Here is a 16365-nt window from a genome sequence, read left to right as displayed (position 1 = left end):
CATTCTTACAAAATCGTTTTAATTTTTGGTGGGTCACACATTCTGACGGCCGTCAGAAATGGTGACCTATGTGGTAATGGCTCTCTGATGACTCTAAATCGGAAAAAAATAGCTCCAGATTAGTGTTAAATTGATTAAATAACTACCCCAAACCATCTTTCGAAGTATTAATACATTTGGGAATTAGTTACGGTGGGAACACACATTCTTACAAAATCGTTTTAATTTTTGGGTGGGTCACACATTCTGACAGCCGTCAGAAATGGTGACCTATGTGGTAATGGCTCTATGATGACTCTAAATCGTAAAACATTTCTCCAGATGAGTGTTAAATTGTTGAAATAACTACCCCATACCATCTTTCGAAGTTTGAATATCTTTGGGAAGCAGTTACGGAGGGAACACACATTCTTACAAAATCGTTTAATTTTTGGTTGGGTCACACATTCTGACAGCCGTCAGAAATGGTGACCTATGTGGTAATGGCTCTATGATGACTCTAAATCGTAAAACATTTCTCCAGATGAGTGTTAAATTGTTGAAATAACTACCCCATACCATCTTTCGAAGTTTGAATATCTTTGGGAAGCAGTTACGGAGGGAACACACATTCTTACAAAATCGATTTATTTTTTTGGTGGGTCACACATTCTGACAGCCGTCAAAAATGGTGACCTATGTGGTAATGGCTCTATGATGACTCTAAATCGTAAAACATTTCTCCAGATGAGTGTTAAATTGTTGAAATAACTACCCCATACCATCTTTCGAAGTTTGAATATCTTTGGGAAGCAGTTACGGAGGGAACACATATTCCTACAAAATCGATTAATTTTTTTGGTGGGTCACACATTCTGACAGCTGTCAGAAATGGTGACCTATGTTGTAATGGCTCTATGATGACTCTAAATCGGAAAAAAATGGCTCCAGATTAGTGTTAAATTGATTAAATAACTACCCCAAACCATCTTTCGAAGTATTAATACATTTTGGAATTAGTTACGGTGGGAACACACATTCTTACAAAATCGTTTTAATTTTTGGTGGGTCACACATTCTGACGGCCGTCAGAAATGGTGACCTATGTGGTAATGGCTCTATGATGACTCTAAATTTGAAAAAAATGGCTCCAGATTAGTGTTAAATTGATTAAATAACTACCCCAAACCATCTTTCGAAGTACTAATACATTTGGGAATTAGTTAGGGTGGGAACACACATTCTTACAAAATCGTTTTAATTTTTGGTGGGTCACACATTCTGACGGCCGTCAGAAATGGTGACCTATGTGGTAATGGCTCTATGATGACTCTAAATCGTAAAACATTTTTCCAGATGAGTGTTAAATTGTTGAAATAACTACCCCCTACCATCTTTCGAAGTTTGAATATCTTTGGGAAGCAGTTACGGGAAAATAAACATTCTTAAAAAATGTTTTTATTTTTTCGGTGGGTCACACATTCTGACGGCCGTCAGAAATGGTGACCTATTTGATAATGGTGCTAAAGTAGCCGGTGTGTTGAAACTCACTCCTCAAGTATGTATTAGGTCACCCGCGTCAGTATATGCCTAGGTTTTCGTTGGCTTAGTAGTTAGTGGTGGCGCTTGGGAAGTCAGAGGTGATGAGTTCGACTCCCGGTGGGAGCGGACGGTTGCCTGCATACCTCTGAAGGAGCTTGTAAAACCACTTCAATTACGCAATGATGACTCTAAATCGGAAAACATGGCTCCAGATGAGTGTTAAATTCTTGAAAAAACTACCCCATACCATCTTTCGAAGTTTGAATATCTTTGGGAAGCAGTTACGGAGGGAACATAAACTCTTGCAAAATCGTTTTATTTTTTTGGTGGGTCACACATTCTGACGGCCGTCAGAAATGGTGACCTATGTGGTAATGGCTCTCTGATTTCTCTAAATCGGAAAAAATGGCTCCAGATTAGTGTTAAATTGATTAAATAACTACCCCAAACCATCTTTCGAAATATTAATACATTTTGGAATTAGTTACGGTGGGAACACACATTCTTACAAAATCGTTTTAATTTTTGGTGGGTCACACATTCTGACGGCCGTCAGAAATGGTGACCTATGTGGTAATGGCTCTATGATGACTCTAAATCGGAAAAAAATGGCTCCAGATTAGTGTTAAATTGATTAAATAACTACCCCAAACCATCTTTCGAAGTATTAATACATTTTGGAATTAGTTACGGTGGGAACACACATTCTTACAAAATCGTTTTAATTTTTGGTGGGTCACACATTCTGACGGCCGTCAGAAATGGTGACCTATGTTGTAATGGCTCTATGATGACTCTAAATCGGAAAAAAATGGCTCCAGATTAGTGTTAAATTGATTAAATCACTACCCCAAACCATCTTTCGAAGTATGAATACATTTGGGAATTAGTTACGGTGGGAACACACATTCTTACAAAATCGTTTTAATTTTTGGTGGGTCACACATTCTGACGGCGGTCAGAAATGGTGACCTATGTTGTAATGGCTCTATGATGACTCTAAATCGGAAAAAATGGCTCCAGATTAGTGTTAAATTGATTAAATAACTACCCCAAACCATCTTTCGAAGTATTAATACATTTTGGAATTAGTTACGGTGGGAACACACATTCTTACAAAATCGTTTTAATTTTTGGTGGGTCACACATTCTGACGGCCGTCAGAAATGGTGACCTATGTTGTAATGGCTCTATGATGACTCTAAATCGGAAAAAAATGGCTCCAGATTAGTGTTAAATTGATTAAATAACTACCCCAAACCATCTTTCGAAGTATTAATACATTTGGGAATTAGTTACGGTGGGAACACACATTCTTACAAAATCGTTTTAATTTTTGGGTGGGTCACACATTCTGACAGCCGTCAGAAATGGTGACCTATGTGGTAATGGCTCTATGATGACTCTAAATCGTAAAACATTTCTCCAGATGAGTGTTAAATTGTTGAAATAACTACCCCATACCATCTATCGAAGTTTGAATATCTTTGGGAAGCAGTTACGGAGGGAACACATATTCTTACAAAATCGATTTATTGTTTTGGTGGGTCACACATTCTGACAGCCGTCAGAAATGGTGACCTATGTTGTAATGGCTCTATGATGACTCTAAATCGGAAAAAATGGCTCCAGATTAGTGTTAAATTGATTAAATAACTACCCCAAACAATCTTTCGAAATATTAATACATTTTGGAATTAGTTACGGTGGGAACACACATTCTTACAAAATCTTTTAATTTTTGGTGGGTCACACATTCTGACGGCCGTCAGAAATGGTGACCTATGTGGTAATGGCTCTATGATGACTCTAAATCGGAAAAAAATGGCTCCAGATTAGTGTTAAATTGATTAAATAACTACCCCAAACCATCTTTCGAAGTACTAATACATTTGGGAATTAGTTACGGTGGGAACACACATTCTTACAAAATCGTTTTAATTTTTGGTGGGTCACACATTCTGACGGCCGTCAGAAATGGTGACCTATGTGGTAATGGCTCTCTGATGACTCTAAATCGGAAAAAATGGCTCCAGATTAGTGTTAAATTGATTAAATAACTACCCCAAACCATCTTTCGAAGTATTAATAAATTTGGGAATTAGTTACGGTGGGAACACACATTCTTACAAAATCGTTTTAATTTTTGGGTGGGTCACACATTCTGACAGCCGTCAGAAATGGTGACCTATGTGGTAATGGCTCTATGATGACTCTAAATCGTAAAACATTTCTCCAGATGAGTGTTAAATTGTTGAAATAACTACCCCATACCATCTTTAGAAGTTTGAATATCTTTGGGAAGCAGTTACAGAGGGAACACACATTCTTACAAAATCGTTTTAATTTTTGGTGGGTCACACATTCTGACGGCCGTCAGAAATGGTGACCTATGTGGTAATGGCTCTATGATGACTCTAAATTTGAAAAAAATGGCTCCAGATTAGTGTTAAATTGATTAAATAACTACCCCAAACCATCTTTCGAAGTACTAATACATTTGGGAATTAGTTACGGTGGGAACACACATTCTTACAAAATCGTTTTAATTTTTGGTGGGTCACACATTCTGACGGCCGTCAGAAATGGTGACCTATGTGGTAATGGCTCTATGATGACTCTAAATCGTAAAACATTTTTCCAGATGAGTGTTAAATTGTTGAAATAACTACCCCCTACCATCTTTCGAAGTTTGAATATCTTTGGGAAGCAGTTACGGGAAAATAAAATAAACATTCTTAAAAAATATTTTTATTTTTTCGGTGGGTCACACATTCTGACGGCCGTCAGAAATGGTGACCTATGTGATAATGGTGCTAAAGTAGCCGGTGTGTTGAAACTCACTCCTCAAGTATGTAATAGGTCACCCGCGTCAATATATGACTAGGTTTTCGTTGGCTTAGTAGTTAGTGGTGGCGCTTGGGAAGTCAGAGGTGATGAGTTCGACTCCCGGTGGGAGCGGACGGTTGCCTGCACACCTCTGAAGGAGCTTGTAAAACCACTTCAATTACGCAATGATGACTCTAAATCGGAAAACATGGCTCCAGATGAGTGTTAAATTCTTGAAAAAACTACCCCATACCATCTTTCGAAGTTTGAATATCTTTGGGAAGCAGTTACGGAGGGAACATAAACTCTTGCAAAATCGTTTTATTTTTTTGGTGGGTCACACATTCTGACGGCCGTCAGAAATGGTGACCTATGTGGTAATGGCTCTATGATGACTCTAAATCGGAAAAAAATGGCTTCATATTAGTGTTAAATTGATTAAATAACTACCCCAAACCATCATTCGAAGTATTAATAAATTTGGGAATTAGTTACGGTGGGAACACACATTCTTACAAAATCGTTTTAATTTTTGGTGGGTCACACATTCTGACGGCCGTCAGAAATGGTGACCTATGTGGTAATGGCTCTCTGATGACTCTAAATCGGAAAAAATGGCTCCAGATTAGTGTTAAATTGATTAAATAACTACCCCAAACCATCTTTCGAAGTATTAATAAATTTGGGAATTAGTTACGGTGGGAACACACATTCTTACAAAATCGTTTTAATTTTTGCCCACATGACTATTGGTTAATGTGCATTGACTGAGAGTCTGGAAAGAGATCAATTTGAGAAGTTTCAATATCCTACGGAAAGTTAATATTCAGCCCTTACTAATCATAAAAACTTACGCTCATGAGTTCAAATCCCCGTTCAGCCTATTGCTGTTGGCCAAACATGAAGTAGTTTTGATCTGAGCTTCTCTGAGTGCACGCTCGTTCCCGCGGCCAGGGGATGCAAATCCTGGCCGGGATAAGTGCCTTGGCAAGACACCAGCGTGACCTCTGTGGTCCTGGCTCTGTGATGATTCCAAATCAGAAAACATGGATCCGGATTGGTGTGAAGGGATGATATAACTACTCCAAATGTCTCGATGTCCACATTGCCTCAATATCTTTGTGTCAATAAATCAAATATAATTATGAATGATGGTTTTTCAAACCTAATACGTTTCAAGATGACATCACTCTGAAGTACCATAAACAATTTCACCTTGGCATGTCAAAATATGATTGAATTAGAGTTAGAATTAGAGTGAGAAACACCTTTATTTTTTACACAGTAACTTAACATGACAATTGTCAACACTGAGAATAGCTCAATGAGCTGGCAATGTGACCTGCAAAGTATGAGGTTGAATCCAGCCATAGTTTTTGAGCCTGTCTTAAATTTGAATATCTGTTTAGTTAAACAGGATGACATCTTCGTGAAGTACCATGCACAATTTCACCTTGATATGTCAAAAGATCATTGAATTACAGCTGTTTAAACTTTGGTTGAATAAAACAATCCGTGCTACAGGAGAAACAGCTTACTTTTATATACAGTAACTGACCTAGGGCGTTCCCAATATTCAGTATAGCGCAATCCGCTAAAACACTGGACTCTACTGATTAAAGTCTCGGGATCGAATTCAACCATAGTCTTTGGGCCTGATGTCATCATTTTGATCATCTGTTTAGTTAAACAGGATGACATCGTTCTGAAATACCATGCGATATTTCATGCAATTTCACCTTGAAATGTCAATCGTTTCTTAACCTTTGTCCCAAAGCTGACCAAAGCTAATACTTTACCGTTTCCATTCATTGATATTACAATTGGCTGTAGCTGAGAGGATAGAGGAACCAATTCGTAACTTTTAGCGCATGAGTTCGAATCCCCATTCAGCCTGTTGTTGTTGGCCAAACATGAAGTAGTTTTACTCTCTTGTTGTCCAACTCTTGACTTTCTACAATGTACATTTTTATAATATTTAGCTTGCAGCTATATTTATTCTTGTAATCTATCTCATGAATTCATGGGCAAAAAGTTTTTAAATTTGGCACATTGATACAGCATGCTAGCCTGACGTTGTCATACTCATAATTCTAGTCAGAATATGAGTCTGATAACTCTCTTCTGGGCTGTGACTATGTGAAGGGTTTCGGGAGTCAGGTGACTGAACAGTGAGGGAGTAGGGCAAGTAATCTGAAGATCGCCAGATCGATTTTCCGGCCGAGCGAAATTGACGTTGTGTCCTTGTGGAAGGCACGTCACCCTGCTTGCCTCGGCGGTGATGTCCCTGTACTTACTGGATGTCGCTCTGGATAAGAGCGTCTACTAAATGTAAATGTAAAGACGACCTGATATAATGTGCATCCCCTCTGTAACTTTTGCTAGAAAACAGTAGCTTGACGTTGTCATACTCATAATTCTAGTCAGAATATGACTAACCCAACTTCCCGACCAAATATTTTTGTGGGTGGGGAGAAGTTGGGCTGGCAGCCAGGCTAAGAAAACAGCAGACATCTCTACAAATAAACGTATGTAGATAAATGAGTAGTTAGTATGGAAAACCCTATCGAGTCTTCCACGTCGCTGTTTGTTCCATTTAGAGGTGAAGTCGTAGTGCTTCTCTGAGTGCAAGCTCGTTCCCGCGGCCAGGGGATGCAAATCCTGGCCGGGATAAGTGCCTTGGCAAGACACCAGCGTGCACGTGCAGTAACATGACCCAGCAGCACACTATACTAACAGTATTTTGACAAAATTATTTGGCCTATGTTTTATTATGATCATGATCTAATAATCACAAAATCATTCAATGATCATGAAAATTCAAATGAGCATGTTGTTGATGCATTCACTTCATAAATTATGAGGCATTGCTTTCCCGTACACGAAAGTAAAAACGCTGCTTTTCTAAGTAAAAAGTATCGGTATTGGTATTGGCAATATTGGCCCTGTATTTACTTGGTATCGGATCGATCCCAAATGTTGCAGTATCGCACACGCCAAGTTTTAAAATTTGTGACCAATTCATATTCCATACAGCAGATGGCACTATGAGCTAATTTGCAGAGTCGGTCAACATCAGAATTAGTCAAAGAAAAAATAAGCGGAAGTTTAGACGGGGGAGAAAAACGTGAACTGCGATAATGACAACATATCAAAGTAATAACGGTACATACGGAATACAAACTGTACAGTAGATATGGAAAGTGAGAGAGGTAAGGACTCGTTCATTATTGCAGTATATTGGTCTGTATATGGTCGAGACCAAATGTATTCTGTAAGGTTAACCATACCGACTGTTTTGAAACTGCTGACTTTCTCTTTTCTAGCCCCAGACACAACCCCTAGAAGAAAGACGGCTGTAACGGGGAGCGCGAGAAAGTTGAAAGACAACGCCGCTGACTGGCACAACCTCATCCTGAAATGGGACAAACTGAACGACGAAGGATCCACTATAGCAAACAAGATAGTCAACCAAGGAATCAGTAAAGGGTAAGTTAAGGTAGGCATCCTGTTGCGCTACGTTTTAATTGTTGCTCAATACATCTTGTAAATCAATAGTCTGTCCTAGTTAAAGTGGTTGGATATCTCAGCTGATGTTGGAGACGTTTTAAATTCATTCCCACTACTCTCCCTATACATTACATTTAGTCATTTAGCAGACGCTCTTATCCAGAGCGACATGCAGTGTGTACAGGGACATTCTCCCCGAGGCAAGTAGGGTGAAGTGCCTTGCCCAAGGACACAACTTAATTAGCACGGCCAGAAATTGAACCGGCAACCTTCTGATTAATAGCCCGATTCCCTAACTGTTCAGCCATCTGATTCCCTATATCCTACCTCAGGTCACAGCAGCATAACATTATGCTAGAAGACCTGGAAGGTTCCAACAGCACCAACACGGAAGAGACAGCTGGTCACAGCCGAGAACTGGAGGAGGAATGTTCCAAGCTGCTGGCTGTGGTCGACAGAATGGTGAGTGACTTGAAGAAATCTTACCACAGCCAAAAGAGGTTCCAACAGAGCAGCTAGATGCTTTTTATTTATATTTATGCATTTAGCAGACTCTTTTATCCAAAGCGACTTCCAAGAGAGAGTTTTACAAAAGTCACTGATCATAACAACGAGATAGCCCCAAACATTGCGGGTAGCCAAACATGGAGCATACGTTGTGAAACCAAATAAGTCCCAAAGGGAAGAACAATAACAGCATGTAGTTAGACAAGTTACAATTAAACAGCAAGAACCTCAAAAGTGCAAGAGTGTACTGTGGAAAAACCAAGCAACAATAATATATTTAACGAGTACAATAACTTTAAGACAGTTACAACAAACCAACAAGAGCAACAAGTCTATCAATAAGAGTCATTGTGATCTTGGGGGAAACTAACATCAGGTCCAGCCAATCATTCCTAAGTGCCATTGTACTTCCGGAACAAGTGTGTCTTGAGCCTTTTCTTGAAGGTGAGGAGACAGTGTCCCTGATGGAGGTGGGGAGTTGATTCCACCATTGGGGGGCCAGACAGGAGAAGAGCGTGTTTTGGGAGCGGGCGTTCTGGAGCGGTGGGATCAGCAGGCGGTTGTTTGAAGAAGAACGTAGGTGGCGGGTGGGGGTGTAAGGCTGCAGGAGAGACTTGATGTAGTCGGGTGCAGTCCCGTTCACCACTCGGAAGGTCAGTACCAGAATCTTGAATCTGATACAGACCGTGATGGGAAGCCAGTGGAGGGAGATGAGGAGCAGGGTAACATGGGAGCGTCTGGGTAAATTGAAGACCAGATGGGCTGCCGCATTCTGAATCCTCTGGAGAGGGCGGGTTGCGCATGCTGGAAGACCGGCGAGCAGCGAGTTGCTGAAGTGGAGAGGACAAGTGCCTGGACTAGCAGCTGGACTCAAGTTTTTACAACCCAAGGACAAACATGTTTCAAGTAGAATGGTCCTGGACTTGAAAAGTCAAATTATTACCCTCAGGTTCCCTTCCATGTTCCCTAAAAACAACACAGTATTTTTAAATAAAGTTGTAGTTAAACAGTCCCCCCTTCTCTCTTAGAGCCGTGTGGTGTCAAAGATGGAGAAGCTGGTCTCCACTGGGAGAGGAGTCCTGGAGCTGGAGATGTTCCAGTGTGGAGCAGCAGGCAGGCTGACTCCTCTCTTCCTCACCTGGCCCACAGCTCTGTTTGGTAAGGCACACGTACTTAGATATAACAAACCAACCACTAACTGGTTTCCTGAGATTTTCACAGAAAATGCTAATTGCATTTCAAGAAACTTTTTTTTTTTTTTTGCGTCTTCAAGCATTATTGGGAGTAGCCTACGATATAATCAGGAAAGGCAGGGTAGAAAGGGGAAGACATGCAGAGAATGGCCCTGGTCGGATTCGAACCTGTGCCGTTGCCAGCCTTTAACCTGTGACCTAAATATACTAAATATCTCTGATCCTCTTAGTGGAAGTGTCCGACAAGCTGTACGAGGCCTACAGCCAGGAGCTGCGACTGAAGCAGGCTATTCTCCAGGAGCTGGCTCACACGTCCAGGCCAGACCTCTCCATGGTGCACCTGTCCTGCTGGCTCCACCAGCCCTACCTGGATGACAGCCTCAGACTGCAGCTGGAGGGACTGCTCCTGGAGACAGGACACAGGACACTGTGAACAGATGGGACAGTTTGTTTGTACGATGTTGTGTGTAAAAATAAAATAATCTATATTTTTATAGATTTTATTTAATGTATTTAAGTGAAATACTACACTTGCCTGTTTAAAAATGTTTTAAATCAATGAAAGAACTGCAAAGACGGCAGTTGGAGGTTGTCTCGTACCAAGCTAGAATCACTTTTAGATCACTCTGTATTGATGAAATGATGCAGTAAAAGTGTCTTTCTCACATCCTTTATTGAGGAGAATGAGTTCAACTGTACAGCTCAGCTCATGAAATGATCGCACTGCACTATCATAAACAACTGTCACAAGAAACTTAAAACCACAATATCCTCAGTTCCTTCTCATTTAATGTCCCCCCTCGCATAAATTCCCAATGGTATTATTACAAACCTTTTTATGTTTGGAAAATGTTACGCCAGAATATATAAAAAGTAATAAAATAGTGCAACTTTTTTTTTAACTGCCTTTGATATTTATCTACATATAAACATATCACAAACAACTAAGCACTTTTTTTGTAGTATTTTCTTTTTTAAAGGAAGGGCTATTTGTGTCTAAATATGAAAAAACCACATCGAAAAGAACGTTTACAAATTTACAAAGAATACTGAGAACCAATACAATAAAAATCCACCCGATCATGGAACATCAACATGGCGGATGGTAACTGCTTGTCCGGCCCCCTCCCTCCCCAACCGTCTGGTTTCAGATTGCCCCATTTCATCCGAGAGCGCAGATAACGAATAGCTTTAGGATGAGGGAGGGTATCCAGAAGACAGCAAGGGTCACCAGCTCTATCAAAGCCCTGAAAACACCCCCTTCCTCCCTTCTTCCCAAATCATTAATGTGACATGACGAGATGGGTCAACATGCACGGTGGTGGTTACCCATCCAGATGAGTTAGAGCAGTTTTTTCTCAATTGGGTAGAGGAGGGAAGGAAACATTTTCAGAGCGAGGTTAACAAGGCCAATGTTTCAGTCGGGGTTCGGTGGGGGGGGGGTGAGAGTCTGGTAAAGAGTTCGAGATTATTGTTGCGTCTTTGCCGCCTCGGCCTCGATGCCAAGCAGAGCATGCACCGCCTCCAGGGGTACCCCCTCCGGCGCGCGGATGTGCATGGTGGTGCCGTCGGGTCCGTTCACGATGACGATGCGCTCCGACGCCGGGTCGCTCTCCGAGCCCTCGGCCAGCTGCATGGTCAGACCCTCTGTCTGGATGTAGATCTCCTGGCCCTCCTGGACCACAGCCTGACCCCCAGGGGGAGCTGCCTGGCTCTGCCTGCTCAGGGACGGAGCACTCTGCTGGGTCTGGCTGGGGGCAGGCGGCTTTGTCCCGGGTGGCTGCTGCTGCTGCTCTGACTTGTCAGTAGCAGGATCTGTGGCCAGAGCCTTCTCCAGCTCCTTCATCTGGTCTGCTATGTCACTGGTGCTCAGGACCTCGCATGGCTCAGCTCTCCCCACGTCCCCTTGCCCTCCCTGGGTAGGATCGCTGGTGTCCATGGCCTCCTCGGTCCCAGGGCCGGCCGGCCTGCTGGAAGGGTTATCCTGGGGCATGGGGGTGCTGGGGGTGGCTGAGGCAGACGGGGCTGGGGGCTGTTTTGGGGGGGCTACAGCAGAAGCAACTGGCTTGGGGCTTGATGGAACCACCAGAGGAGAGACAGACACAGTGCACGTCTTCAGACTGCTGGCTGCTCCACTCTGAACCTTCAACAGGCCAGACTCTGGGAATAAAGAGGGATTTGAAAGATAAACAAACACTATTATAACACCCAATATGACTGCTGATTCATACAAGTCAAATTAAAATCAAACTTTATTTATCACAAACTTGTGCAGTGAAATGCTTTAGGTGACTATAAGTGTGCTTATAAAAGATATAAAAAGTAAAATGATTTATGATGGTCCTTCAAAATATAGTACAGTCACAATAAATACACATAAATGTAGCTTCCCTAAAGTTGAATTAAGTTCTAAAGGTCTGGACAAATCATTCTTGTCCATGTGGCACCAATCCATAGCATACCTTTAGTGTTGTTGGCCGTCTTCTCCAATCCGTTCTGGTGGATAGACACACTGTTCATTTCCCCTGTCCTGTTCTCCATCTTAAACCTCTTGGACGGAGGAAGCATCTTCGAGTTCTGGAGCAGGAGAATGGGCTTAATTACTTTACCTTTACGGAAAATATTACTTTCCATCCATTCTTACACAGTCTGACAGGTTTACTTATTATGGAGTGCAGGATTTGAAATATTTTGTGTACTATCTGCTAATGTTGAAAATGGTTGTCAAGGAGACGTTTTTGCTTACCTCCATGTAGCGGACATTCTTGGTTGCCAGGTTTGTAGAACTTTGGCCTGGACCAGGATTCAGAACCTTCAGTTTGTTCACCTCGTCAAAGATGCCGAGAGATTTGGCAACCTGGTGAGCGGATAATAGATTTTTTTACATCGAATTCATAAACGGTTGAACGTTTTATTTCTTCCAGCAGTGACAATTTTTTTCCTCACGATCAATTCAATAGCTTCTCGTTTGAAGTATGTTTTTGTCGCGAGGAAGAGCAACACACAGAAATAGAAAGAGACTAGAAGGGGGAATGAGCGAGGGCATACTTCCATGTTGTGAACCTCCAACGCGGTGTGGACTCCCTGGGGGTTGGAGATGTACTCCTGGGCCATCTTCTTCACCTGGCTGTGGAGCTGCTCAAACTCACCATACACCTCAGGAAAGTGGGCCTTGGCAGGGTGGCCTTTCTCCACCTGACAAACACACACTTAGTAAGTGAAAGACATACACAGCTTTCTGTGACAAGAACCAGACTAGTTCACACTTCTGAAGGAAACAGACCAACTAAGCCTTCATGCTTCCTGTATTTACCCTTCATTAGAAAACTGTTAGAAGTGAAAGGCACCATGTCTAAAGACAGAGCCTTCTTCCTCAAACTTCACAGGCTGTAGGCGTTGACCTAGTCATTTAAGCTATTCAAGTAATGTCATAACACCAGACTGTACCAAAATCAAGAGTGACTTCTTCTCAGACTGACTTCAGTTGGGCCATTGAAGTCTAGCTGTTGTGTAGCACCAGGGAGCGTTTACCTTCATGAGGAGGAAGTCCCACAGGCTCATGGCCTTGGCCAGCCGAGGAAGGACCACTTCCAACAGCTCCTCATTTTCACACTGATGGACCACCTATGCAGACGCACAGGAAAATACAGGACTCACACAAAACACCCAAAACCTGGCAAATATGAATATATTGTGGTTTGTTTAAAGGTAAGGTGGGTAAGTTTAGCTAAACTAGCTATATTTGCTTGTATTTGAAAGTATCCAACCCCAAATACCCCACCCCCCCGAACACATAGAAGCACTGCTTGACAACTGGTAGGTGGGTAGACAGGCAAGTAGTAATCCCATCATTGCATTCAGAAGATCTTCAAAAAGTGCTTCTCAAAAACATGACCTGTCCTAGCTTTAATTGGCAGTACCTCTTTTAGTCTCTCTTGTCTTCTCTGGGCAAGCTGCTCTGTACTGACGCCCCCTAGCTTTGGAGGCCTGCCACGACGCCCTCGTCTAAGTGGTAGACCCACCACCTTGGGGGGTATGGGTCCCCTGGGTCTTCCACGGCCCCTGCCCCGGCCTCGCCCGCGGGGCCTACCTGGTCCCCTGGACTGGACCCCCCGGAGCCCAGCCGCTGCTGCGGGACCCTGGGCTGGAGAGGGGTCTACCTGTGGAAGGTACACACAAAGTAATCGGTAAGAACAGGGGTGCCGTTCAAAAACCATGACACTTTTTGACATTTACAGTGTTTAGAAATGGTAAGGCTATCAATGAATGTTCCGAATGGTCAAAATGTAGAACCTTCCGACTGTTTTACACAGCAGTAAATAGGTCTCATGAGAAAAGCCTAGATTTGTATCCACTGTTTTTGTTCTGAAAAGTCGACTTCAATACACACCCATCAACAGCCCATACAAGCACAAGCAGTCCTTCTGACAGAGGTCTGACAGATGGAGCTGTGGAAAGGTTCTGTGATGTCTTACTTTGTGTGGAGTGGCAGGGGAGGTGGCGCCTGTCTTCTTTGTGTCCTCATCTTTCTCAGAACTTGTCAGTTTGTCAGCAGGGACGGAGTTCTCTTCTTCCTTCTTAACGCTGTTGGCTGCCCCCGTCTCTGGCTTCTTTCCTGGGGGGTCGTCATTCTGGGCGGGCAGGTCCTGGGCGGGCGGGTCCTGGGCGTCCCCGTGGGTGGGGTTGAGTCTGTAGTGTCTAGTTAAACCCCCATTCCCTATGTATGCCTTGTCACATGTTTTACACTTATGGGCCCTCTGCTTGTGGCTGTAGCTCATTGTCGACGAGGATCCTTTGCCTTCCTCTCCCTCCTCCTCCTCTTCGCTGATCTCCGAGTAGTCATCGGAGTCCGACTGGTGGCTTTCTGCCAGGTCCTCGGTCTTGATGAACTTGTAGTCTTTGGCCTTGTACTTGGGAGGCCTGGACACTCTGCCTGAGCGGGTCTTCACCTTCAGAGGCTTCTTGACTCTCGTTTTAGCCTTCTGCTTCTCCTTCTCCACCGCAGGCTGGGCAGCCGGAGCGGTGGCAGGTTTGGCGGAGCTGGCTGGGGTGCCATTGGCCCGGGGCCTTCCTGGAGTCTTGACTGTGGTTTGGACAGTAACCAGTGGAGTTTGGACGCTACTTGTAGCTTGTATGGTCACAGGAGTGCCAGGGGCAGGAAGTTTGTGAACGACAGGGACCAGACTACCCACTACAGGGGTGGAGCTCTGCAGCACCAGCTGGATAGGCGGTTCTCCGGGGTTCTGCTGGAGAAAGTACTGCTGCTGGCCCACCACGGGCGTGATGTGGATGATCTGGGGGCTGCTCATGCCACCGTTGGTGGAAACTTTGACCTGAGGTTGAGCGACAGCCAGGGACTTCTGCTGAGGGATGGTGATGGTGGTCGTGGTCAGTGGCTTTAAGTCCTGCTTGGGGGGCATTTGGACCTGGATTCTGATTGGTTCTGGCTGTGGGGTCAAACACATAACACCGCTTTAAAGTAACACACGCATTTAGTGGAAATGCTCTTATCCAGAGCGACTTGCAGTAAGTACAGGGACATAAGATTAAATTTTTCCCACAAAATGAATGCATTTTTTATCCTTCATAACAGTGAATGGTCAAAAATAATAATTTACCTTTTTCTGGATGAGACGAGTACCGTTGCTGGACTGAAGAGCCACGTGTTTGGCTACGTTCTTTAGCTGCTGAGATGCGTTCTGTACAGTGCTCAGTGGCTGCGAGGGTACCGTCGTTACCTCTGTATTAGTGACAGTTGTAAAGAGGCCAGTGACAGGGTCCAGTGTGGTCAACACTTGCTCAGTGGCTTTGGGGGTCTGCTGGTTAACGTGAACCATAGACTGCTGTTGAGATTTTGTGACTTGATCTATCACTTGTTGTAGCTCGTTGGGGGCCAGTGCTGTGCTGGGGACGAACGTCGATGAAGCAGGGATATTTTTGACCACTTGGTTTTGCTCGAAAAGGCGCGCCGCTTCGGTGTCCGTTACTTGAACTAGCTGCTGTTTTGCCAATTGCTCTACGAGCTGCTGTTGCTCCTCTGCCGTTAGACCAGACCCTTCAACGAAACTACCGTCTGGCTGCACATAGATAATGGTGGTTGCTGGCGTTATAGCGTTGACAAAGTCGGCGCTAATCGCCGTGTATTCCGTACCCGTTGCAATACTAGAACCCCCATCAATTGCCATTGCATTCTGTTCCGATTGTTCTCCGCCCTCTATTTGGGTGACAACCTGGCAATCGTCTTGTTTAGTGCAGCCCTGTAGGAAATCAGCCAACCCCTGGGTTACGGTCATCACAGTTGCAGACGTTTCACCCGTCTTTTCGCAGACTTCATTTTGATTTGCAAATTCATCTACGGGCGTCTCACTCGCAACCGATTCAGAAACGCACTGGACTTGTGATACGGTGCAGCTCTCTCCTTCTGTTTTTGTACTCAACGTATTGCTTTCATCCTCGTTGTCCGCCATTTTGACTGTTGTAAAGAGCAAGGAAAGCTCGCTAGATATTCATGCGCAGTCCCCGAACCAATCGATGTATTAGATAACACCGATGTCGATCGATTTCTTTTAAACACTTACGTTTTTATGTAATTATGCATTAATGTGTAAAATGTAAAAAAAATAATCGGAAATGTTGCTAACCAGCGCAGTGAATCAGCACTGAAATAGGTAACGGTTTCGATGTGAGTTTTCAACAAGCCTTGGATAGGTTTTTTTCTCCTTCAGAGTCCGATGACACTATTTCCGTTTCCTGTCCAAAAGCGTTTCCGCGCTCTACCGTAGAAGAAGTATTTTCATAGACACCA

The 16365-nt window shown here is 43.5% G+C and overlaps 2 protein-coding genes across 2 annotated transcripts; one reads left to right on the top strand and one right to left on the bottom strand.

The window, feature by feature from the left end:
* Positions 1–7424: 7424 nt before the first annotated feature.
* cinp (cyclin dependent kinase 2 interacting protein) lies at positions 7425–10072 on the top strand. The gene is made up of 5 exons (XM_084679737.1): positions 7425–7562; positions 7677–7839; positions 8193–8322; positions 9396–9525; positions 9791–10072. The coding sequence occupies exons 1-5, from the start codon at positions 7547–7549 to the stop codon at positions 9991–9993; spliced, it is 642 nt and encodes a 213-aa protein (XP_084535863.1). The 5' UTR covers positions 7425–7546; the 3' UTR covers positions 9994–10072.
* A 139-nt stretch (positions 10073–10211) lies between these two features.
* znf839 (zinc finger protein 839) lies at positions 10212–16280 on the bottom strand. The gene is made up of 8 exons (XM_084679725.1): positions 15179–16280; positions 14036–15007; positions 13481–13720; positions 13092–13184; positions 12609–12755; positions 12307–12417; positions 12023–12137; positions 10212–11720 (listed from the first exon to the last, which is right to left on the bottom strand). The coding sequence occupies exons 1-8, from the start codon at positions 16025–16027 to the stop codon at positions 11029–11031; spliced, it is 3219 nt and encodes a 1072-aa protein (XP_084535851.1). The 5' UTR covers positions 16028–16280; the 3' UTR covers positions 10212–11028.
* Between the last annotated feature and the right edge of the window lie 85 nt (positions 16281–16365).

The sequence above is a fragment of the Hypomesus nipponensis genome, chromosome 3, assembly GCF_054491055.1.
Source record: "Hypomesus nipponensis isolate SF chromosome 3, ASM5449105v1, whole genome shotgun sequence".
NCBI lineage: Eukaryota > Metazoa > Chordata > Actinopteri > Osmeriformes > Osmeridae > Hypomesus > Hypomesus nipponensis.
The sequence above is the reverse complement of the archived record's forward strand: the minus strand, read 5'-3'. Positions and strand labels throughout refer to the sequence as shown.